At 41.9% G+C, this 25,772-nt stretch overlaps 1 protein-coding gene across 3 annotated transcripts in view; it reads right to left on the bottom strand.

The window, feature by feature from the left end:
- Positions 1 to 583: 583 nt before the first annotated feature.
- VSNL1 (visinin like 1) overlaps positions 584 to 25,772 on the bottom strand; it is a 144,470-nt gene continuing 119,281 nt past the window's right edge. For all 3 annotated transcript variants that reach the window (XM_034766547.1, XM_034766546.1, XM_034766548.1), the window contains exons 3-4: positions 3,090 to 3,305; positions 584 to 1,539 (exon numbers count right to left, since the gene is read on the bottom strand). In XM_034766547.1, the coding sequence (XP_034622438.1) occupies positions 1,342 to 1,539; positions 3,090 to 3,305 (414 nt within the window). In that variant the 3' untranslated portion in view covers positions 584 to 1,341. The remainder of the gene's footprint in view (positions 1,540 to 3,089; positions 3,306 to 25,772) is intronic.

The raw sequence follows: 25,772 nt of genomic DNA, 5'->3' as shown, positions 1-25,772 counted from the left end.
ATGGTGATAGATCGAAGGCATTTAATATAGAGGAATCAAGGGAGCAGAACATGGTCTCTAATATTCAGTGATTTTTCTGAAGGAGGTACCAGGAGAGAGGAGTTGCACGTTTACAGTCATATCACAGCTCTTCTGCCAATGCTCTGAGAAGTCCCACTGTCCTATTCCCTAGCTGCTTTTTCTTCTGTGCAATATACTGTAGCAGTGACTACTTCTGCAAAAGTAGGATTTGCTGCCAGTGCCATATTAGGGAGATCAGATACTAGAATACCACTGGATAAGGAAGAATGTTGAGGGTGAGTGCCTTTGTATTTTTACCGGCTGTTTTCTCTCTGACGGGTAGAGTTGAGAATCTGTCCCTACAGATACATATTAGAACCACAGCATTTGATTACAATTCATCAAATAAGGCACTTTGGACAAGAATTAAGTTCTACTTCCAGTTCCATTTACACTGTTTTCATAACGAAATGTGTATTTTTTCCAGTATTGTAGTAGCAGATTCTTGTAGTGACTGAATTAATTTTTTTTTCTCTCAGTAGCAACATGCTAAAGATGTGAAATAAGAATTAGGGGGGAAAAGTCAAATGTTATAAATTTATTTTGGGACATATATTGCAACCTCTTTGGAAGCTTTTGAAAATTCAGGCAGAAATCAATATACTTCCAATAAAACTTTTTTAAACTTCCAGTAATACAATATTTTAAATGTATATATACTTTTTAATTAAGGGAACATTTTAGCAGGATTTACTTAACTTTGTTCATACTGCATTCCTCTGACATAGCTCTTTCCAGATTGAAAGAATGCAAATGAGGTAAGAATTAAGGCAAACCTAAAAGGCATGCAAATGAATTACATTTATATTCACTGACAATACAAGCACATGTGTGGATCAGACTCATGAACTGAGGAACTTTCGCCTCTGTCTGTCCAGTACTACTTTACAGCAGAATGGTGACATGGTTTATAATCAACAGTTACATTACCATGGGAAGTCAGTGTCACTAACATTACTCAGGCTAGGAGACACATAGCTAGCATCAGTAAAACGAACAATCAATAGTATTTCACTGCAGCACGGTACTGCTGCACAGGCTTCAGAGGAACAGGATTATTATGAAATGACATTGCACACATCACATTGTGGCAGTTTATTTTTATAATATATACTTTTAAAATTCTTTAGCAAATGACATTCTCATGCACACGAGTGTTTCAAACACAAGAAGCAAGTCCATTGATAGGTAGTCCAAGCAATTTGTGTGTGTGTGGAAATAGCTGCAAACTGAATGGAACATCTAAACTTCTGTGCAGTCCATAATGCATTTTACATTAGCTCATTTTTGAATGTCACACTGCAGGAGTAATACAATGGAAGGATCACTCTTTGCAGCTTCTTTGAATTCATCCAGTGTGATCTGGTCATCTTTGTTCTTATCCATCTTGCTGAAGATCTTGTCTACTCGTTGCTCTGGCGTGAGACCATCCTCATTCATTTTCATCATTATCACAGTACCCACCATCTTGTAAATGGCCTTTGGAAATAAACAAAAAGGTAAATAATTTTTAAAAAATCAAGACTTGGAATAAGTATAATTAAGTCTAGTCAGTCCATGGTTCTGGGCGTCAGGGTTATATGCAGTGTTGATTTTTTTAACTTGAGATGTTGATTATGCCTTCAAATTAGCTTTAAAAATCCCAAACCCATTTGCTTCTGACAAGGAAAAACAGCCTCTTAAATATTTTAATGAAATTCATTAATATAAATACAGGCTTCTTTAAAATGCTTATTCCATTTGGCAGATTAGAACTAATTTGATTCTTCAAACACTTGAAACCTTTGTTTAAAGAAAATCATAATTTTACTGTTATAAGTGAGTTTCCAATTACAAGTAGATGCATAGTTTTATTTATGATAATCCAATAGAAGTGTAGTCCCGTAGTCTTAAAACAAACTAGAACAGCACTACAGCTCAAATCCTCCTATGCTCTGGATCAGATGTGTGTGCACTTCTGCAGTCTGAGGTTTTTAACCAATCTTCAGCTCTTTGAAACATTTTATACAAACTTTGACTGATCAGTTTCCTAAGGTCATATTCTTCAACTGTTTGGATTTTTTGTTTGTTTGTTTTTTGTTTTTGTTACAAGATTATCTTGGTCTGGTAAGAAGTAAACATACCAGAATCATCAGTAGAACACTTGACCAAGAATGAAAAGATTTTTCCATCAGGTAAAGATTTAAGCTTGTTTTAGAACTATATGTGACTTTGAGAATTCCTATTTGAGGTCCTAGAAGTGTTCAGCTGTACTGTTTTACTTACACACACACACACACCCCCCAGAAAATTATCAAATGTATCTCTATTAAAATACAAGTATATGCAAGTGTGCACACACTGCCCTCAGAAATCATGTAAACATTTTTTTTTAATCTTTCCATTTGCTAATCACTTTGAGAAACAACACTAAATGATGGCTCTGCATTACATCATCATTATTCTATTAAAATGGGGGCCAACTGAACAAGTCTGGATAACAAATTTCCAATGTTTAGTGGACACTGGAATATCCTATTTTAGATAATGGAATGTTTTTTTACAACTGGAAATATTACTGTTTGGAGAATCCAACTAAGCTACTGTATGTACTAAAAATATCAAAGTCTATATTCTACACCTCAGTAATCACTAATTTGGCAACATTTTTAGACGTTACTTCTACTGCACATTTTTATAATGGAAGATTCTAGTTACTAATAGAAGTAGCACTCTAATGTTGGACAGATAAGTTCTAACTAGCTTAATGTATTGTGAGATGCAAACTCCTTGGTGAAACTATGCTTTCCACAAACCAGTAAGACTTAGTTAGATTTCAGCATTATCAGCACAGCTTCTAGAGAAATACAAGTTCTTTGTGCATAGGCTGCATGTTTTATGCACAAACTCTTATGAGCTCAGCACGCCATCCATGCCTGCTTGTGAGTGTTTGTATCAGGAAGTTTGTGTGTACTGGAACGGGTGTTATACCTGCCTTACGGAAAATGTTCAAAAATTATGTCTGTAACGATGTGTAATATTTATTTTACCTCTATAATTTCCAGCATCTCCACTCTTGTAATTTTACCATCTCCATCGAGGTCATACATATTAAAGGCCCAGTTTAGTTTCTGTTCAAAACTACCCCTTGAGGTGATGGACAATGCACAAATGAACTCTCTGAAGTCGATGGTTCCATCGCTGTTCTTATCAAAGGTTCTGAAGGCATGTTGGGCAAACTTTGAAGCATCTCCATATGGAAAAAACTGCAAAATGAAATATAAATGCAGTCATTGGATGTTCAAGGGAACAATCTGCATACAGAAATATTAAAGTGAAGCTTTTATGAAGACTTACTGTGATCTGAACATTTTATTGCATATTCTCAATCAGCAATAATCCAGTATAGTCTATCAGTGCCTAATACTCAGAAAGTGACTCTTTATAAAAAAGTGCAGGGTAAATTGTACAATAAAGCATTAAGAGCACTTTTCATAAAAAGAGAAGAAAAAAAAAAAAAGCTTCCAACAAAAATGTTTTGTACCCACCCACTACATGATCTTCAAAGCTAACATTAAAGCAGATCATTCTTAAAGTGCAGCTATACACTGAGAAGTGATTGGAAATAAAAACACTAGGACTGAGGGAGCTAGCATTCCATGTTTGTTTATAGCAGCGACTTCCAGAGGAAATTTGCTTAGTTTACATGTAGAGAGAGAGTTTCTATCTTCCAGCCTTGCAAATTCAGCCTGTCATCTGAAAATCAAGCTGATTTTTTTTCTGGTTCAAGTATCTTTCTTAGTAATATTCTGCATTTGAAAAAAAATGTAGCCTAATTTGATTCCAAATGAAGTCAACAGGGATTTTGCCATCCAATGCAGGATTCAGCCATTAGTTAACAATTCTATTGCTGGTGGATTCGATTCTAGCTTGAACAACTACAATTCTCATGGTGGGTTAGCTCTGCAGTATGAATAGCAATGAAAACCTTATCTTGAGAAAGGTAAATAAAACATCTGACTTGAATAAAATGTTAGAGAGGGTGACCTTTTAGAGCCATTTTTTTTATCATAACTGCCTTTTGCACTGGGTTCCTTTAAATAGGGTATGGATCATGAGAAGTAGTTAAATTTACAACCACATTTGCATTGAGATCTGTTCTAAGTACAGGAATTATTGCAACAAATGCCACAAGTTCAAATGAACAGCACTGTCTTTATTTTTAAATTCAGTATGTTTGCTGCTTAAGAGAAATTGGGTGTTTTTCTGCAGTCAAGTACACGGGCATGTTTACTGCTGTTGTTTGTTTATTATAACAAATTCACACATACAGTACAAAATTAGGAACATATGTTTACTTATGCTGATTTGCATAATACAAGTAAATAAATACAAGGAAATAAACTAAGCTCCAACTAAATATTACATTATGCTACTCATGTTTATTTCTCAGTTACTATTAGGTAAATATGCAGCATATTCCCGTTTAGTGAAAAAAAATTAAAATGACTGTTGCATGCATGTCTGGGCCTGAGACTTTCTAGTAACTAATGTCCTACTCACAGAGATTCTCTCATATGGGCTCAGTGCAAGAAAATGTCATTCATGAAGGATGTTTTCAAGCTCATGTTGAAATCCCAATGAGGGCAAAGAGACTTAAGTGCTTCCTGGCTCAGGACATATGTTCATACAACACCAGCACCATGGAATCTGACTGAGGTCTTGTGGCGTTATATCATGGCAGTGCCCAATGAGGTTGGGGGGGATGGGGGAGACCATTCAACGTTTCATCTTAACTAATGTTGAATATGAGGGAATCATTTTAGAATCAGGGTAATCTTCCTGCTGTCTAGGATCCTGAATGCCACTGCACTGTATGCAGTGTGGTACAAGTTTACACAGGGGCACATGCTGCCTGTGCACTGTAGAACAGAGCTGCCCATGGGTGGGAGTAGGGTAGGCCTGGGATCTTGAGGATCCATAACTATGCACATCCCATCAGCCATTTCCACCTTGTGGGAGCTGCTGCAGTCCTGAAGCTCTGGTAGCAGGGGTGAAGCAGCTCTGCTGCTGCTAGTTTTTGCCCCTCACCTTCCTGCCACAAAAGTTGGATTCCTTATGCCCTTCGCCCTGCTGCCGGCACAGCCCTGCTACTTCATGCACTGGGATCAGGCTGTACCCCTCATTGAACAGAGAACAAGATGTTCATTGGCATGCGTGATCAGGGCCGGCCCCAGGCACCAGCCGAGCAAGCTCGTGCTTGGGGCGGCAGATTCTACAGGGCGGCATTCCGCCCAATCCTAGGACGGCACAGCCGCTTTTTGTTTTGTTTGCCTATCTGGCCGCCCTGTAGGGGGCGGCGGCGTGAAAGAGGGGAGTGCCCTGCTAGGAGCGGGCTGCGCGCTCCGTCTGCCCCAGCCGGTGCCAGGTCTGTAGCAAGCCCGGCAGGGCAGCCCGCGTCCTTCCCTCCCCACCAACCGGAGCGGCGCAGAGGTCGGGGCCGCGTGGCGAGCGCCCTGCTGAAGCCCTGGCCTCTCCCCACACTCCCTCCCATCCCCCTGCTAGCCAGGGCATGTCTGCAGTGCAGGGAGTCCCCCTACACCCTGGCTCCGGCTGCCCTGCAGGTTTTTTTTTTTTTTCCCCTGCTTTGCTGCTCCAGCTGCGCCGCAGGTTTTTTGGGGTGTTTTTTGCTTGGGGTGGCAAAAAAAAACCAGAGCCAGCCCTGTGCATGATTACCCATTTTTATCAACTTAGCCCTGGGCCCCTAACCAGATATGTACATCATACATCTTTAGACTGTATTACGTTAAGCTACCGTTACGAAGTACAATATATTTTAACCATTCACATTCGAAAGCTGCACTAATAGAGTATGTCTACACTGCAGTGGGAGTGAGCCTCCCACTCTGGGTCCACAGACTCTCATTAGCAGGGTTCATATTGAAAACAGGTACATAGAGATTGCAGCTCAGGCTGGAGCTCATGACTACACAAGGTACACGTGGAGAATTGGGCCTGAAATCTTAAGCTATGTATGCAGCTATGCCTCAAGCAGGAATCTGGTCAGAGTTGGATAAAAAATGCAGTGTGGTTGTCTACTTTATCTGTCTTCATGCCCTTCTTTCATTCCGACCTCTACGTGTACTTTGCTGTAGTGCTGAATGAGCTGATGAACAATGTTGCTTTCCTTCTGTTTGCCTAAAGGATATTTGTATATCAGGCTGTTTTTCTGCTTGTCAAATATTTATGGTCCCAGGCATTACTCTCTCCCACCAATAATGACAGCAGCAATGTTAGAAAGGTACAAAGTGAATTCAAACAAATCTCCAGTGATATGTGTTGCCATGCAATAGTGCAGTGGTCCCCAAACTATTCAGGGTCAACCCCCCTTGCCCCTGGGCATGGGGCTGGCAGCTGGGGCCAGGGTCAGGAGCAGAGCTGGGTGGCACTCCCTCCCCAGGCTCCAGCTGTTCTTTCCCCTGCTCCCCTAGGGCAACATGCCCCACAGTTTGGGAACCTCTGGAATAGAGTCTTATGAAATGTGGAAGTTGATTGGAAGATTGGTGAATTATAGAAAGTAGCTTTAGCCATTCAATGTTAGAATAGTTTTGATTCCCATTAAAATGAAATAGTGCTATAAGACGTTTTTATAAAATATATGGCCATTGTACAGCTTGGAAAATCTGTTTCTTGTCTGAAGGGGCCTCTGCATATTCTCAATTGTGCGGTGCACCCACCTGCCCATAGCAACAGTAGGCTTTAGGAACCTTCTAGAAGAGCAGCACTGGGTGGGGGTGTCCTCTCATCATACCAGACCTGCATCACTTAGTTTCTAGTCCCCAAACCCCTCACCTCCTGCCTCTTCATGGTCAACATGCCCAGAGAACTTTTCCAAGGTCAAACCAAAAGTGTCTTGTTAACATCTTGTGAGGTTTAGACAGAGAATTTTAGGTCGCTTCTACATTGCTGTGCAGTTTAGACTGCTGAGCGATCTCCGTCCTGGCTCCATGGCTTATTTCCATTCCAAAGTCATCTCCTATCCCCACAAAATACACCAGGTTTACATGGACATACCCAAAACCTGATGTGCCTCAAAGAAAGCTATTCCATGGATTGTTATTTCACAGTTTCATAGGATTTAAGGCCCGAAGAGATCATTCAATCATCTAGTCCAGTGGTCCCCAAACTTTTTACCTCATACCCCCCTTACTTCTGTCCACCCATCCCCAGTGGTTGGGCGCTGGAGCTGGAAGTGGGACCACGCTCGGGTCTGGGTCTGTGGCTGGAAGCATGGGGCAGAGAAGAGCTGCAGCAGGGAACCAGGGCTGGAGCAGAGCTGGGGGCAGAGTGGCGCTCCCTCCCTGCCTGATGTTGGGGTGGCCTGAGCCCCGCTGCATCCCCCCAGAGAGAGGGGTGCCCCACAGTTTGGAGTCCACTGATCTAGGCTGACTTGTATAGATCATGCCCTTAAACTTCACCCAGGTACCCCCGTATTGAACCCAATAACTTATGTTTGGCTAACGCATACATTCCAGAAAGGCATCCAAGCTTTTCCTGAAGACATCAAGAAATGGAAGATCCACCACTTCCCTTGGTAGCTTGTTCCAGTGGTTAATTACCTTCATTGTTTGTTTAAAATAAAACAAAAAACAGGTGCCTAATTTCTAATTTAAATTTGTCTGCCTTCAGCTTCCAGCCCTTGATTCTTATTATGCCTTGCTCAAGTTGTGCTGCGAAATTAAAAAGCACACTAGTGCTCGCTATTATCACCCCACAAAGGTACTTATACATTGTGATCAAGTCATCTCTCGATCTTTTGGATAAGCTAAACAGGTTCAGCCCTTTAAGTCTCTCATCATAAGGCATTTTCACCAGCCCTCAAATCATCGTTGTGGCTCTTTTTCCTGTACCCTCTTCTATTTTTCAACATCCTTAAAATGTGGACACCAGAACTGTACGCAGTATCCATTATCGATTTCACCAAGGCCATGCACAGAGTGAAATCATAGCCCTACTCAACACTCCTGTTTATACAGCCTAGAATCCCATTAGCCCTTTTCGCCACAGCAACATGCACTGGGAGTTCATGTTCAGTTACTTGTCCACTGCGACCCTTAAATCCTTTTCAGAGTCATTGCTTTCAGGCTGTGGTACTTTATTCTGAAGGCATAGTCTGCATTCCTTGTTCCTAGATGTAGTCCCTTGCACTTGGTTATATTAAGACGCATCTTGTTAAAATGGGCTCAGGTTACCAAGCAATCCAGGTCACTCTATGTGACTACCCTGTCCTCATAATTATTTATCACTCTGCCAATTGTTGTGATATCTGCAAATTTTATCAGCAGAGAGAGTTTATAGTTACATCCAGATCATGGATGAAAATGTTGAGTAGTGCTGGACCTAGTACCAATCTCTGCAGAACCTCACTAGGACCACCCCCATTCGATGGTGATTCTCCATCAACAACCACTTGCTGAGATCTGTCCGTTAGTTCTTAATCCATTTAATGTGTGTGTGTTATTGATCTTATGTAACATTATTTTTTTTAAATTAGCATGTCATGCAGGACTCAATCAAATGCCTTACAAAAGTTTAAGTAGATGATATTTACTCAGTTACTTCTCAACCAAACTTGTATCTCAAATAATGAAGCTAGGCTGCCTGGCATTAATTGTTTGGCAACGGGGATCTTTGATGCCTTGGACCCCAAAGGACAGCCTAAAATTAGGGCCACAATCCCGTGTATGCACAGCAATAGAATTAGGCCTGCATTGAGTTTGATGCTTTCTAAGGTAGGGAAGCAGAAGTCTTTGATACCAGGGTTGCCCCCTTTCTCAGGCTCTAAGCTGAAGAAGTATTCTTCGTTCATTTTTAGGCTTCTACAGGGCCCAAGGCTCAGTGACCCCAGCATAAGTGAATTTCTCAAGTGTGAATATCCAAAGGTAACACTATGAACCATGGTAAGAAAACTCTCTCTCTCTCCTTTTTGGTAATAGCTTACTAAAAGGAAACCTCTTAAGTCCAGTTGTCCAGTTACAGGAGAGCAAACATACCATTCCTGTTCACATCATTACCAACCTCCGGTGTTCAAAAATCATGAAATTAGCTTAAAATAGAATCATAGGCCTGGAGGGGACTTCGAGAGGTCATCTAATCCAATCCACTGCACACATGGCGGGACTATTATTATTAATTATTATTATTATAGTATTATCTAGGCCATCCCTGACAGGTGTTTGTCTAACCTGCTCTTAAAAATCTCCTATGATGGAGATTCCACAACCACTCTAGGCAATTTATTCCAGTGTTTAGCCACCCTGAGAGGAAGTTTTTCCTAATGTCCAACCTAAACCTCCCTTGCTGCAATTAAGCCCATGGCTTCTCTTATCCTCAGAGGTTAAGGAGAACACTTTTTCTCTCTCCTCCTTATAACAACCATTTATGTACTTGAAAACTATCATATCTCCTCTTCTCAAGAGGAAACAAACCCAATTTTTTCAATCTTCCCTCATAGGTCATGTTTTCTAAACCTTTAATCATTTTTGTTGCTGGACTTTCTCCAATTTGTCCACATCTTTCCTAAAATATGACACCCAGAAATGGACACACTACTCGAGGTGAGGCCTAATCAGCATGGAGTAGAGAAGAAGAATTACTTCTCATGTCTCGCTTACAACACTCCTGCTAATACATCCCAGAATGATGTTCACTTTTTTTGCAACAGTGTTATACTGTTGACTCATATTTAGCTTGTGATCCACTATGACCCCCCAGGTCCCTTTCTGCAGTACTCCTTCCTCGGCAGTCATTTCCCATTTTGTATGTGTGGAACTGATTGTTCCTTCCTAAATGGAATACTTTGCATTTGTCCTCATTGAATTTCATCCTATTTACTTCAGACCACTTTTCCAGTTTGTCCAGATCATTTTGAATTTTAATCCTATCCTCCAAAGTACTTGCAACCCCTGCCAGCTTGGTATTGTCCACAAACTTTATAAGTTTACTCTCTAGGCATCATCTAAATCATTGATGAAGATATTCAACAGAACTGGACCCAGAACTGAGTCCTGTGGGACCCCACTCGTTATGCCCTTCCAGCTTGACTGTGAAACCACTGATAACTACTCTCTGGGAACAGTTTTCTAACCAGTTATGCACCCATCTTATAGTAGCTCCATCTAGGAGTTTATGATGAGTTTTGTTTAGTTTGAAGGACTCTTTATTTGCCTTTTGCTTTCTGAGCCTTTAAAATGCATTCTAGGTCACATTTTCAGGCTTTTCTCTGAAACCATAAGGGCTAGAAAGTTTTTACAAAAAAGAAAACTCAGATTCTTGCAGGATTCCAGCATCTGGGGCTGAGAGAAAAAACACCCAACTATTGTGAGGTTCATGATAAAATTTCATGGTTTGGCAACGCTGTACTAAATACAAGGAGATCTGGGGCAGTGAAAACTCAGAGCTAGGTCCTGTGGCAATTCCACCCAAGTTCTGGAAACCATACCAGTATAAACATTCTAATATTAAATGTATAACAGTGATGCTGTTCCACATTGGTTTGTTCCAACAAGAGCTTGGTGATGGTTCAACCCTAGAAGGGAATTAGAATGAACCTAATCTGTTTCCACTGGAGTCTCAGAGAGCAAAGTTAGGTGAACACTAAATGCCTTTGAAAATCCCACCCTCATCCTGTTTGAGCAGGTAGCCTGGCCTACTGCATAGTGGGTTAGGTACATTGTTATGGTTACTATATTGTTTGGGTTTGGGTTTGCAAGGCTGTTTACATTGCTTGGGTTTGGGTTTGCAAGGCTGTTTACATTGTGTATGCATGTGACTCTGATTTTTTAGGATATGAAGCTTCACAAAATCATGCTGTCTCACAAAGTGCATGTTTAGGTTGAGGAGCCTGGCTGTTGTCGAGGAGTCAGCACATACTGCTAAAGGGGACTGATAACCCCATTGCAGATCTCTCTGTTACTTTCATTGGTGGTCACTAATATATAGAGATATACCTATCTCATAGAACTGGAAGGGACCCCGAAAGGTCATCGAGTCCAGCCCCCTGCTTTCACTAGCAGGACCAAGTACTGATTTTGCCGCAGATCCCTAAGTGGCCCCCTCAAGGATTGAACTCACAACCCTGGGTTTAGCAGACTAATGCTCGAACCACTGAGCTATCCCTCCCACTACAGAGGAAGGCAAAGAGATGAAGGGAATTGGAAAAAATAATTTTTGCGCCTCACATAACTAGAGAGCCTCGCTAATATGCTTCACAATTGTACTCCCTGTGAACATCCTTTGTGTAATGTACACGCCCCTGGGCTCCCAGGCATTCCTTAGGCACTGACTGCAGGCCATCATTAGTGGTGTTCTGGACTGTCTGCTGCAGAATGAGAAATGCTGTTTTGTCTTCATCAGTCACTCTTCTGTGCAGTGACTTTGCTCCCCTGTACTGAAAAGGGCCAGAAATGGAGTTGCCCTCTGGAGCCGAGGGGCATAACATAGCAGAGTATCCCTTTAACCCATAAAAGCAAGCGCGGCAGAGGGAATGATAGAGACTGTAGAAAATAGGTCAGGAAGATACTGGGAGCATGGACTGCTGTGAATCAAGGAAAACAGACAAGGGGAGCAGAGAAGGAGACCAACTGCTAATGAGACACAGCATCTGCCCTCCCATCAGAAACACTCTGGAGCCCAGCAGTCAGACTGGGCTAGAATTGAGGTGGGTGGGTTAGGATGGACTCTTTGGATAGCAGGGTGAGTAAAGAATAAAGAGGGGTCTTTCTAAATTTGTTCTTGGGGACCCATGCGTGTATCAGTACATCCCAAGTTAACATGAGTGTGTGGGCAAAGTCTTGGTGTAAGCACAGACCTCCCATTAATCTGTGTTATGCCCATACGACTGGGAATTGAATAATATTCTATTACTCTTTATCGAGGCCAAGAGCTGGATGTGTCTCCTCGGCGCTAACATGAAGGCATTTAATATGTTCCAAATCTGAGTACTGAGATGAATGAGTGAGCTCCATGTTTTCTGCTGTTTCAGTTTGTCCTCCAATTAACAGCAAATACAACAGCAGGCCCTTGAATCACTGAACTGGAACTCTCTTCCCAACTAGGAACTGGAACTTAAGAACATAAGAATGGCCATATTGGGTCAGACCAAAGGTCCATCTAGCCCAGTATCCTGTCTACCGACAGTGGCCAATGCCAGGTGCCCCATAGGGAGTGAGGGAGTGAACCTAACAGGTAATGATCAAGTGATCTCTCTCCTGCCGTCCATCACCACCCTCTGACAAACAGAGGCTAGGGACACCATTCCTTACCCATCCTGGCTAATAGCCATTAATGGACTTAACCTTTTAAACCCTGTTATAGTCCTAGCCTTCACAACTTCCTCAAGTAAGGAGTTCCACAAGTTGACTGTGCGCTGTGTGAAGAAGAAGAACTTGTAATTGATGCTTGAAATACCGGAGGAAGCCCTTAAATCTGCAGCTATGGATTTCTATTATTCTTGCTTCAGACAAACCAAAACTGATTGTCAAAAATGTTTAAAGAAAGAGACATGGATAATGTTTTCATTGTGCAGCTTCTGGCTCGGAGAAGATTTCCATGTAAGAAATGGAGCCAAGAACTGATTTAAGAGGAAATTGGCACCTGGCCTGTCCTTGAATTATTTTTAAAATTATCCTTTTGTGCTCTTTGCTTCAAAACTAAGGTACATTTAAAATGTTTCGTTACAGACAATTGGCCTAGAGATGAAGAAAGGAGGACAAGAACACTGCTGTGCCCCCTGTTCCTAGGGGGAAGCAGGACCTGAAATAACCTCCTCAATCTATTCCTAGCAAACAGAACATGAAATTACCTAAATTGGAAAGTTACTTGATTTGTATTAAAGCGGAGAATCTGTTGAGGAGGGTGAAGGGGAAGAGAGAGGTTATTCACATCCACACAATAAAAGGCAAAGTTGCTGCATCCACCTTTGCCTGATTTTCAGAAATAAATGCTTAGTGTCTATTGCTTTGAGTAAATCAGGAGTACGCGTCGGTATATAGAATGTGGCATATGTCATTGGGAATTAAAGGAATTAAGCTTTATCATTATGAAATCACTGGGTCAGAAAACAACAACACACTTCTTTGGTTTTGTTTTGTTTTTGGAAAAGTCCTATATAATTTAATTGGTCTGAAACTGACAGGGCCGTGTAGACATAGAATTACATGGTTGGTTTACAAACTATACAAAGGCTATTGTTCTCAATTCAACTTTTTCTTTTTCATAGTGTGTTACCTACTGTAAAAATAGCTATTGTCCAAAGGAAAGGAAAGGAAATGATCCCTAGAAGGCACAGAAATGGTTCTGGAAAAAATTGAATTTACCAGTCATGCAACCTGCCATAGGCCCAGTACTTGATGTTTCAGAAACAGATAAGGAACCAAGACAGGGATTGTCAAAAGATCCTAAGTGAGTTAGGCGCCCATTCCCATTGAAATGCCTAATTCCTTTAGGCTCCTTTGGAAAAACCTAACCCAAACCCTGGCCGATTTACAATGAGTTATGTCAAAAGGAACAAAATCCTCCTGGCTGCCGTCAGCTTACACCAGGAAGGATGAGACTGATTTACTTTTATCAGTATAGGATCTTGCCTTTGCCATGCATGTTAGTGACCGTAAAATTAGCCATTTATAAAATCCAAGCAAAGTATGTCCGTGGTATACAAGCAAAGTATAGCTTGGAGAAAGAAGGCACAAGGACCTTGTGCAGCATTGAATTCCATGGCTGACCAACCACAGCCTATCCAAGGGGCAGGTGAGAAGTTAAATTTAACATTTCTTGCATTTCTGCCTGTCAAATCTCATCTCTTTTCTCATCCATGCTTTCTACCTGGAGTAAAGCAACTGCTTAACAGCCACATCACTCCTTTGCAGTACTAGGGATGTGCTAACTATTAGAATAAGTAGGCAATTTTAATGGGGGGGAGGGGCAGGCTCTTTTTTTGTAATGCTGGTTCCCAGTCTAGGAAAAGACAATTTTAGAGGGTTCTTGTCTCCTGGAAGATTTCTGACAAGTCGTTGGCTCTCTCTGGTTTTGTTCAAAATAGCTTTAACAGTACCCAGACCACAGCACTAGGAAAATTAATCAAATATCTAGAAGACTTAGTTACGTCTACACCTTCATAATTCCAGGAGATGGGTCCTCTACCAGTAACAGACCTTTGAAAAAGTATTGTCAGCTGCAGCTCTCAAAGCACTCTCTAAACATTAACACCCAGATCACCCTCGCAAGGTTGTAACCCCATTTTACACATGGGCAAAACTGAGGCAGAGAGGTTAAACACATGCCCAAGATCACAGAGTGACCTGGTAACAAAGCCAAGAATAAAACCTGTAATCACCTGCTTTAACCACTTGCCAACACTCCCTCTACTAAATATGCATATTGTAACTTGTTGCAATAATAAATTGTCCACAGCATTGTTACAGTATATCAGCATGGCCCCAAACTTTTGAATGCTGAGCTCACTTGCCCGTACAGGAAAATAAAACAAATCACAAGTTTAACACCCCTATTTTAGAATTGTAATTAAATCACATTTTAAAATGTGGCCTTAAATGTTTAGTTCAGTGATCACATTGGTTTTCTCTGTGGCCAAAACTTGGTTTTAGTTTAGAAAGTTGGATGTGACTCTAGATCACAGATAGAAAAAAATCAATTCATCACAACTCTTCATCCAGCCTAACACAGGGCTAGAGTCTCAGAGTTTGTCTATGTGGAGAAATTTAACAGCAGAATTAGCTCTTCACCCAGCAGTGCATTTTTTGCTTTGTAAAAACTGAAACTGGTGATGTTGCCCATCAGTCCTGATGTGAATATACCCCGGACTTGGAGTGGAAGAGAATGAAGCACTAAAACACAGGACAGAATGTTTTTTTTTTTATGAGCTTGTTACTTATTTCCTTTTTTTAAATAGCAGCTCCTAATCCCATCCAAATGTAAACCAAACCAAAAACCCAAATAAATTTCCTAAACACTATGTATAAAGTTTGAGAACATTCTTCTCAGTCAGTTCAGTTCATACTGCTTCATCAATTAGCATTAAAACGGGGTTCCTTAACATTTATTTCCAATCTCTCATTATGAATGAGATGCCCTATGCACTTTATGGCCGTAATACTCAGCACAGTACATATTACCACCACTATGGGGTGATGGAAATATTCTCATTTATTTCAGTGGGCTTTCGTTCAGACCCAGGGTGTATGAGAAAATTCATCTTTAAAGCACTTCCTTATAATTCTCTATGTTAATTAAAGGTGTCACTAAGTAAGTGTTAATGTAAATCTTTACTTAAAAGAACTACATTTAAAATTTGGTAAAAATGGGTCACATCCCATTATTGTTCCTCAGTCCTTACTCAGGCAAAACTCCCATTCTCTACAATGAGAGTTTTGACTGCACAGGCAGTGAATAAGCACTTCAGAATTTGGCTCAGTGTAAGCAGAAGTAATTACAGAAGCTTATTGTCCATTAATACTTTAATCAAATGTTAAGTGATTTAGATGTTTCAAATGCACAGGGTTCTGTCATGTTCTCAGCCTTCACCCAGTAGTGCCATACCACCACCGACAGTCACAAATACGCAGTTTGAAGAATACATCTTAGTCAGAGCTATTTTGTTCACACATATGGATAATCAAATCATAGTTACTCTGGATTAATTTTATTACGGAAGTTCCAGGGGGTTGATTTTAACAGGTAGATTGGAACATGTTCCAAATCTTCATTACGGAATGAGATTTCAACATACTGCAATACGATTGGCTACACTGCACACAGGTCTATGTAGTGAGCTCTGTTCACAGTTCAGATTTACATTAAAGAGGGGGCCTTATCCGATCTGATGTTAACCCACTTTCTAGTATCAGTCTGTTCAGCAGCGGAATCTCAGCAGTTGTCCTATGTTGGAAGCTCACAATGTGTGGGCTGTATTCACCTCATATGCAACTGATGCTTGTAGGACTTTCCCCAGATTTGCAGCAACAGTTCTAAGGAGAGCATCACAACCATTTTTCTAATAACTGTAAGAGGATTCAAGGAAATAGACACTAAACATACTACAGTTCTGCTCCACCAGATGGTTACGTTTATGCGCTTGAGTAGATAGGCTAGTAAACCGGGCATTTGCTTTGCTAAGCTATTTCCAGTTTTTAGATGAAGCTGTAGAAATCCACATTTAATTGCAGGGCCTCTGACAAAGCATGATCATTATTAGTCTTTCTTCACAAATTTAAATAAAATATTTTCACTGGGTTGGGTTTATACCCCTTTTAAAAATCTTTGGACCACTATGCTACAACTGGCTTCCATCGCACTTCAAGAGCTTCACATCTGTAACCACAGGAACAGTAAGATTATCAAAGCAGTTGATGACATTTACATTGGCTCACCTATGGGACTTCAGCAGGAGCTGATAGAATACTCAGTAAAGAAACAACATTGCTGAGGATGTAATTTTCATTTATCTTAATGCAGTTAGTCCAAGTGTAGAAGGAGATGCCATTTCAGAATTAGGGGCCTGCTCCTTCTCCCACTGACTTCATTGGTCACAAAATCAGGACCTGGGATCCCTCCCCTTATTGCAATTATTCCATCTTTGCAGAAAACAGCTATGCATTCCTCACAGGCCATACATCTGCCAGGGTATTTCCCAGAGCTAATACATGAATCTCTGTTGGATAGCTTGGAGAAAGAAGGCCAAATTATGGCTCACATGCCAGCACCTCTATGGTGCAAAGGGACCATAAAGCTGCCCTAAGAGAGCAAATGCAGAGACACAGCCGGAGTACACTGTACTGCAGCAATCCTTGGCTATTGTAACAGTCCCTTGGTAGCCACTGCAAACGGTGAAAACTAGAACAGCCCTGTGATATATAGCCACCTTCTCCTCCCCACTCCAGGCCTTCCTGGGCCCTGCACTAAGCACAGCTCCCCCAGACTCAAATATCTGGTTTTATGTTCATTGGTTAAATCCGCTACATGATATTCAATGTGAATGCAATGGGTCTATATAAACGGAACTTGGTTTCAAGTTGCAGGATGCCTAGGAAGGAACTGGAATTACCATTACTTTCAGTATTAGCATAGGCTGTTGGTATCATTGCCACATTGCATCACAGAAGATAGCAGAGTATTTTCTGCTATAAAACTAAATACAAATAAATAGCAGAAATAAAATGTCAACGCCAATGCAAGAAAGTTTAATAATGTTGAGAAATGGTCTAGGAAAAAGACACAAGAAATGAAAAGTACTATTAAAAAGAGTGACCTGTATTAGAAAGGCAGGAAAGAGATTTTTTTTCCCCTCCAGTTGTTTTTGACCTTAGAGTTATTTTATACACAAACTTCCAGCAATCTAAGTAAACTGGTTTCATAAAATTGATATAGTTATTTCAGTGCAAGTCTCTGTGTGGTGACTCTTGTCCTCTCACAGCCTAACTAAATGAATTTTAAACCACGCCTTTGTTACTATAGTGCATGCTTGTACGTAGACCCATCTTTAGACAGATCGAGTGAAATACTGGCCCCGGTGAAGTCAATGAGAGTTTTGTCATTAACTTCAGTGATGACTTCACTCATCAAATCTTGTCTTCCCCGCTTTTTCTGGAGGTCTCCTTGGAAGACCAGAGAATTGAACAGTAGTTTTCTTAGCCCCTGATAGAGGGACTTTTGATAAAAACGTTTTCTCTTCCAACTGTCTATTATATATTTGAGTTAAAACAGACAACAAACAAATCAACCAAATAACAATCTTCTGAAGTGTCAAACACCCACAGGTTCTACTGACTGCCACAGGAGCCATGGGTGCTCATCACCGCTGAAAATCAGCTCAAATTACCAAACAGCCTGACTAAACATTCCTGCTGAGCCTGCAGGTATTCAGGAGACATGCTAGTGAATTATCCTCTTGTTTGAATTATTTGCAATGTGTGCCTCTTAGGTTTTAGTGCACCCCTCAACATTGTAGTGTCAGTGGACCAGAAGGCTTGTTCTTTGTGGAAAGCTTGGTGTTACTGCATGTGGCCATTGCTTATTATGCTTGTCATAAAAACAGCAGATGGAAAAGATTGATTAGGTCATCCGGTCTATACTCCTGCACATCCAGAACTGAAATATGTGATAACTTCTGTCATGTGCGATATCTGTTGCCCTATTTGCTGTGAGGTCATCTTAATATTTAAAAAAGTTCAAATTTATTATGTGATTATTGTGTATCATCTAATTTCCTTCTTCAACGGGGAGAAGCCGTAGATGCGATAAAGCTTGACTTTAGTAAGGCTTTTGACACAGTTCCACAGGACATTCTTATAAGCTTATATAGGGGGAAAATAGCCTAGATGAAATTGCTATATGATGTGTGCACAACTGGTTCCAAAACTGTATTCAGAGTAATTATTAATGGTTTATTGTCCAAATGGGAGGCCATATCAAGTGTGGTCCCACAGAGGGTCGGTTCTGAGCAACAGTCAATTGACCAGTATTCAGTATTTCCATTAATAGCTTGGATGATGGAGTGGAGAGTACATTTATAAAATCTCAGGATGACACCTAGCTGGGATGGACTGTAAGCACTTTGCAGGACAGGATTAGAATTCAATAGGATATCGATAAATTGGAGAACTGGTCTGGAATCAATAAGAATAAATTCAGTAAAGACAAATGCAGCGTAGTACACGTAGGACAGAAAAATCAAATGTACAAATACAAAAAGGGGAATCACTGGCTAGGCAATAGTACGGCTGAAAAGGATCCGGAGGTTACAGGGTATCACGAAGTGAACATAAGAACGCAATGTGATGCTGTTGTGAAAAAGGCAAATGCCATTATGAGATGAATTGACACGAGTATGGTATGCAAGATATGGGAGGTAATTGAGTCACTCTGCTTGGCACTGGTGAGGCCTCAGCTAGAGCACTGCATCCCAGTTTTGGGTGCCACACTTTCAGGAAGCTGTGGACAGATTTGAGGGAGTCCAGAGGAGAGCAACAACAATGATAAAACGTTTAGAAAACATGACCCATGAGAAAAGGGCTAGCACCCCTTCTAGACCACTCATACTGGTTTACATTGGTATAACTATACTGACTTTAATCAAGATATTCCAGATTTACATAAGTGGAATGGTATCAGAATAAGGCCTTTGGCTTTACTTTCACTATTCAAATGAATCAAGTGGATTTTGTATTAGTGGTGCAGAGGCTGAGATCGATGGGAGCCACTGTAGCTAAAGTGAATGGGCTGCAGAAATCCAAATATGAAACATCTAGAGAAGACATTTACACACTGCAACAGGGAGAAGTCGCGTTACCTGTTGTTTATCACACATCTCCCGGCAGATCTCATGTGGAGGGCATAGCATTAAAAAGCTTCCAACCTGCTGGATTAATTTCTTTATTCACAATGTGGAGAATTAGTCATTAACTGGGAGGAAAATGAATTGTGAATTGGAGTATTAGAAATAGGATGAAATTTAATAGTAAAAAGTGTAAGGTTATGCACTTGGGGACGAATAATAACAATTTTAGTTACAAGATGGGGACGCATTGGTTAGAAGTAACGGAAGAGGAGAAGGACCTAGGGGTCCTTGTGGACCGCAGGATGACTATGAGTCGGCAATGTGACGTGGCGGTGAAAAAAGCCAATGCGGTCTTGGGATGTATTAGGCGAGGTATATCTAGTAGAGATAGGGAGGTCCTGCTTCCGTTGTATAAGGCACTGGTGAGACCTCATTTGGAGTACTGTGTGCAGTTCTGGTCTCCAATGTTTAAAAAAGATGAACTCAAACTGGAACGGGTGCAGAGAAGGGCGACTAAGATGATCAGAGGAATGGAAAACCTGTCGTATGAAAAGAGATTAGAGGAGCTTGGGTTGTTTAGTCTGACAAAGCGAAGGCTGAGGGGGGATATGATTGCTATCTTTAAATATATCAGAGGGGTTAATACAAGGGAGGGAGAGGAATTATTCCAGTTTAGTACTAATGTGGACACGAGAACGAATGGATACAAACTGGCCGGGGGGAAGTTTAGGCTAGAAATTAGACGAAGGTTTCTGACCATCAGAGGGGTGAAATATTGGAACGGCCTTCCGAGGGAAACGGTGGGGGCGACGGACCTGTCTGGTTTTAAGATTAAGTTGGATAAGTTTATGGAGGGAATGGTTTAATGATAAAACATAGTAGTCAAGGAAAACCAAGCAATGGTACATGAACAACATAATGGCCAACAAGGGTCAGGCTAGAGACTCTTGCCTATATGCTCGGGGTATTACTGATCGCCATATTTGGGGTCGGGAAGGAATTTTCCTCCAGGGTAGATTGGCCGAGCCTCTGGAGGTTTTTCGCCTTCCTCCGCAGCATGGGGCAGGGATCACTAGCAGGAGGGTCTCAGCCGATTGAAGTCACTAAAACACAGGACTGGGGACTTCAACGGTAGAGTACAGGGAAGGGTCTTGCGGCCTGCAGCATGCAGGGGGTCAGACCAGATGATCATAATGGTCCCTTCTGACCTTAATGTCTATGAGTCTATGAGTCTATAATTGATTTTCAATCGCTGCTTTTCTGTAATTAGATTTAAACAATGAGCAACCTAATGCAGCCACGGTAGTGCTACAAACCAATGTGCTAGCAGATCAGTTATGGCCCACTGCAAACAATCAATCTCAGAGAATTATTGCCAAAACAGTTAGTATTACTAGTGCATTACGCCAGGACTGGGACTGATTAAATGCTATTTCTTTTTATTCTTCCCCATTTGAGTGACAGCACTGGAGCCTTTCATTTCTTTATTTTAATTTTGACACGGTTTACACTGCCCTGGGGTCAGTCACAATACAGGGATTCAACAATGGCAGAATCCAGCTGTGCTGTAGCTATACCCCAGTTTAATTACAACATCCCTTCATTTGACACCACGTTATCAGATTAGGAATCCGGGACCATTCCAGACTTGCAGAATGCACCAATCTGGAGCAGATTTGCCCCTTAAAGAAAGCTTCTGACTTCTTTTCCCTTCTGAAAAGGACTTTACTTTCCAAGTGAGTCTTAGCCCTGAAGGATCAGAGCATTAATTCTAATGTCATGCATGCTGTCTCATGCAACTTTTTGAATATCAATTTGTAGTTCCCAAAGAAGCAGGATTAAAAGCACTAGGTTTGTGCAGTTTGCAAAACAAGAGATTTGAAACAGAGATCAAACTCTGAGATAATCACCTTACAAATAAATAGAGAGCTGCAAAATAATGAGAAATAGCTCTCTCCAAGCACTTATGGTTCTCATCTCCTAGCTACCTGTGTGCCACATTTACATTAATAAATCTATTCTCACAGCTTCCCCACAAGGTACAGAAGTAGTATTATCCTGGTTTTACAGAAGGGTGACTGAGGGATAAAGAGACTAGGTAGCCAAGATCACAGAGAAAGTTTTCAGCAGATGTAGGATTTGACCTCAGCACTCCTGAAACTCAACTAAGGTCTTTAACCACCATGCCATTCTTACTCTCTGGTAACCAAACAATAAACCTGGGGGCCCTAAAGAGGCCACAGCTGACCCGCAGCGTGCTAAACTGCCAGCCATGGCCCAAACATAATTTTCAGAATGCAGTGCCTGTAACTGCAAGATGAGCGCAATGTCCAGGATTTGGTACTGAACACAGAGCCCACTACTTCCAGAGACAACCTGGAGCTTCCCACAAGCAGACCTTTATTACAACTCACTCAGAAATCATTCAGCCGTCACCACACCTGGACCCAACCAACTGCATATCCTTGGTGTGGGCCACTACTAGTTCTTTTAAAAGGCATAGTCTACTACCAGGGAAGGGATAGCTCAGTGGTTTGAGCATTGGCCTACTAAACCCAGGGTTGTGAATTCAATCCTTCAGAGGGCCACTTAGGAATCTGGGGCAAAAATCAGTACTTGGTCCTGCTAGTGAAGGCAGGGGGCTGGACTCAATGCCTTTCAAGGTCCCTTCCACTTCTACGAGATAGGTATATCTCCAATTATTATTACCATGCGGACAAAGTTGGCCAGCTGAAGGTTGGTGAGCTCAAAAGCCAAGTATAATGAAAATGCCATCTTATTACTGGGTATTGCTTTTACCCTCCAGTTTAGCATTCAACCAGTAGAGGACTCCACACTCCCTGTGATGCTGACAGACCAGATGCCAGCTCTTGCTCAGGCTACAGGCATTAGCTAAGAACTGACAATCTGGTAGCTGCAGACCAGACCAGGGCACCTGTATGTTACTTTTGCTCAAAATAGGTATTAGTCTCATACAAATATATTTAGTATTTAGACTATGAATTCCTGTAAATTGCTGCCTGCATTAATCTCACTTGTCAAGTATGGATTTCCTTATAGCATGGAATACAGAAGGTTTGCTTTATAACTTTGAAATGTTTGCTCTTAACTTGTGAGCTGAGGCATGGGTATAATTTCCCTCCCCGTCCCATCCAGAAGGGCTATCAAAATCAAATGGGCCATCACGGATCACCACACTACAAAGGATTGGCCCTAGCGCACCGAGGAAATGCTACATGCAATGAAGCTCGTCCTGTGGACTTGGAAGATGAATGAAGAAATAAAACAAAGCCACGGGAAAATTTTCCATTGTTTTGGCTGTTTAAATCCAAAGGGCCAGAGATTCTAAACTGAAGCCAGAGATTCCCCTGGGGATGCCTCCTGGGTCTGCCCTGAAAGCCACTTTGAATTGACAGATCACTGTAACTCTGTCATTCTCAGGATTTAGATGGTAACTCATCTATATCTATATGTTTGCTTGCTTTCACCTGTAAATAGGGTCTCATTTCTTTTTCCGAGTTAATAAACCTTTGGATAGTTTATTACAGGATTGGATACTGGGGTTGTCTTTGGTGTAATATCTAGCATACCAATTGATCTGGGGTAAGTGACTGTTTGCTTGGGATTGGAAGCAATTTGCATGTGGTGTGATTTTTGGTGTAAGTGGCTATTTATCACTAAATACAGTTTGTCTGGGTGGCCAGGTGGACTGGAGAGTCATCTAAGGGACTGTCTGTGACTCCATGCTCAGACTGTTACAGTGATCCAGGAGTTCACATTTGTTCCTGGCTTGGTGAAATCTAATTCTAGAACACACCACCAGTTTGGGGTGTTTGCCCTGATTTTGACAGTCTGCCCTGAGATAGGCACTCACAGTCGTGAGCCACTCCAGGCCGCATGACACCCTCACAACAAAGAAAATGGAAAAGCAACCTGAAATCAGAGGGGAACAGGGCCTCGGAGGGAGCCAGAGGCTGGATGGGAGCAGGACCATTAGGCTGGAGACAGTAGTCTGGGAGCTGTATTGAAACAGCCAGGTAGCAGACACTCTGGGAGGTAGGATGGGAAGGCTGAATGCCAAAGCACAGACTGTGACTTAACAGCATCCCAATGCAAAAGCCTCACTGGTGTCTGGAGTGAGTTTTAACTGGCCTGACCAGTTCACTGTATTTCGACTCACTAATGTCATAACCTGTAAATAAAAGGTGTCATCAATAGAAAGCTAATAACGTACTGATCATTAATATTATTGTCTAGTATATGTACAGACGACAAATTCAAAATTACAAACATATTGGGAATTATGTTCTTAAAGTGTATCTGTCAGGCAGGACTAAAGTTACCCCACCCTAGACAAAGGAATGTGGGTCTGCCACCTTGAAAGTACTTCCAAGGTACATTAAGAGACAAGGGGAATGCTATTTGTAGAGAAGGTGATCAGGACCATCAAGCCAACAAGGGGAGGAGATAATCGATCAGCATCACAGCAAGGAGAGGAGATTGTAGGAAACAGACCAATTTGCAGTTTAGCAAACACCAGTGGGGAAAGAAACCATCATTAAACTTCATTCTCGTTGAGACTCTATGGCATTTTCCCCACAGTTTGAATGAATTTTACTTTGGGGGTAACCTACAGAAGAGTCTATTTCAAAAGTTCACAGGACTCTAAAAGAGAGGATCCAAGAACCCAAGTTATCTCTCACCTAAGACGACAAACAAACGAAACACTCTGGGCTTTGTGGGGGATCCTGACCCGAGGGGAGGTCAGCCACCTTGCTGACGGCAGATTGTTAAGAAAACTACCTTGAACAAATGCTGTAGCTTGTTGTGTTAAGTCCTGGCCACCAGAAAGCGTTTTTCACCTTTGTCTGCTTGTAACCATTTCTCACTCTATCCTTTATACTTGAACTCATTTAAAATCCTCCCGCCTTCTGATAATAAATTTGTTTTACTTTTAATCTAAACCAAGCCAATGCTGTGTTTGACTTAAAGTGACAGCTAAGTCCAGTTTAAGTAATAAGCTGTGCATTCTTTAAAGGAGCAAACGAACCTTATCTTCCTCTGAGTGATCCTGGAAAGATCTGGGCATTGCAGAGCACAGTTTTGGGACAATTCAGGACTGAGAGTGTGTTGGGGTCACCCCTGCATATGGTAATTTGCTAATAGAGACTAGAGAGGGATGTTGTGTTGTGGCAGGCTGCTGGGGTCAGAGTGGTGACCCAGGGCTGCACAGCACACAGGCACTCAGGAAAATGCATGCTTGTCTGCTGGTTGTTGGTGTCCAGGCTGTGAGCCACAGCAGCTGAGCATTCAAGGCATCCTGGGTTATGGGGCAGGCGGGGCAACAGCCCCTCACTAGTCTGAACTGCACCCGAGAATGTGATAGAAACATGCACTGACCTTGGCAGGGTTTCGGGGGGACAGCAGTAGCCATAACAAACAGATTGAGATCTATACCTGTAGGCACGGGGATCATGTGGCCAGGCTCCAATGAGACCGTAAGTGATGGATAAAATAACTAGACTCTGGCCAGACAATCTACAGGCCAGTACATAGTTGCCTCCATGAGCGGGATGGGCTGGAGGGAGTGTGTTCTGGCACTATGGCCTGCATCCACTTGTAATGGAGCAGCTCGAGGGGCTGGGCTGAGAACGGTTGGGTTAACCTTTGTGTTGCAACTGCTAACGCTGTTGTGCTGAGAGTGTTTGATGTCTAGCAGCTTTAGCAAAGGAATCCTCAGTTTCTGGGAGTGGGCAAGGGGATGTGGAAATGCACCGAGAGGTCGGGCCCAAAGGGCTCAGTGTCTGCTCCCAAGCTCCTGGCACACCCAGCATGCTACCAGACATCAGAGGGGACTGGTGTACCAGTACAAATGCAAATATTAGGATGTCAGAGGTTGGGTTAGAATGCAGGATAGAAGGGCATATGGAAAGGCCGGGGAGTTGCTGCGGAGGACCCCCAACATTGAGAGACAGAGGATGGTATCTACTGTAATGGAGACTGGAGAGTTTGAGGGACTGTGTGAAATGGGCTTGTGTCATCCTTTTTTCATCAACGTCCCTTAGCCTGGGGTTTACCCTATTGACTTCAGCTTTCAATGTTTGCTCTGAAAGGCACCTCGAAGCTCGCAAACCTGCCTCAAAGTCAGACTTTGTAATGAAATTGCAACAGACATGTTTTCAGGTTTCCTCCCAAAGGAAGGTTCATCCACCGATAACTCTGTATACTTTTTATTTTTATTTGATTTATTTCAGTTGCATGTGTACATAAAACCCATGAGGTATCATGATCTAGGGGATAGGGCCAAGGCCGGCTCCAGGCACCAGCTAAAGAAGCAGGTGCTTGGGGTGGCCAATACAAAGGGGCGGGAATTCAGCAGCGA

This window comes from Trachemys scripta, chromosome 3 (assembly GCF_013100865.1).
Source record: "Trachemys scripta elegans isolate TJP31775 chromosome 3, CAS_Tse_1.0, whole genome shotgun sequence".
In the NCBI taxonomy this organism is placed as follows: Eukaryota; Metazoa; Chordata; order Testudines; family Emydidae; genus Trachemys; species Trachemys scripta.
Note: the sequence above shows the minus strand (reverse complement) of the source record. Positions and strands in the feature narration are given on the sequence as shown.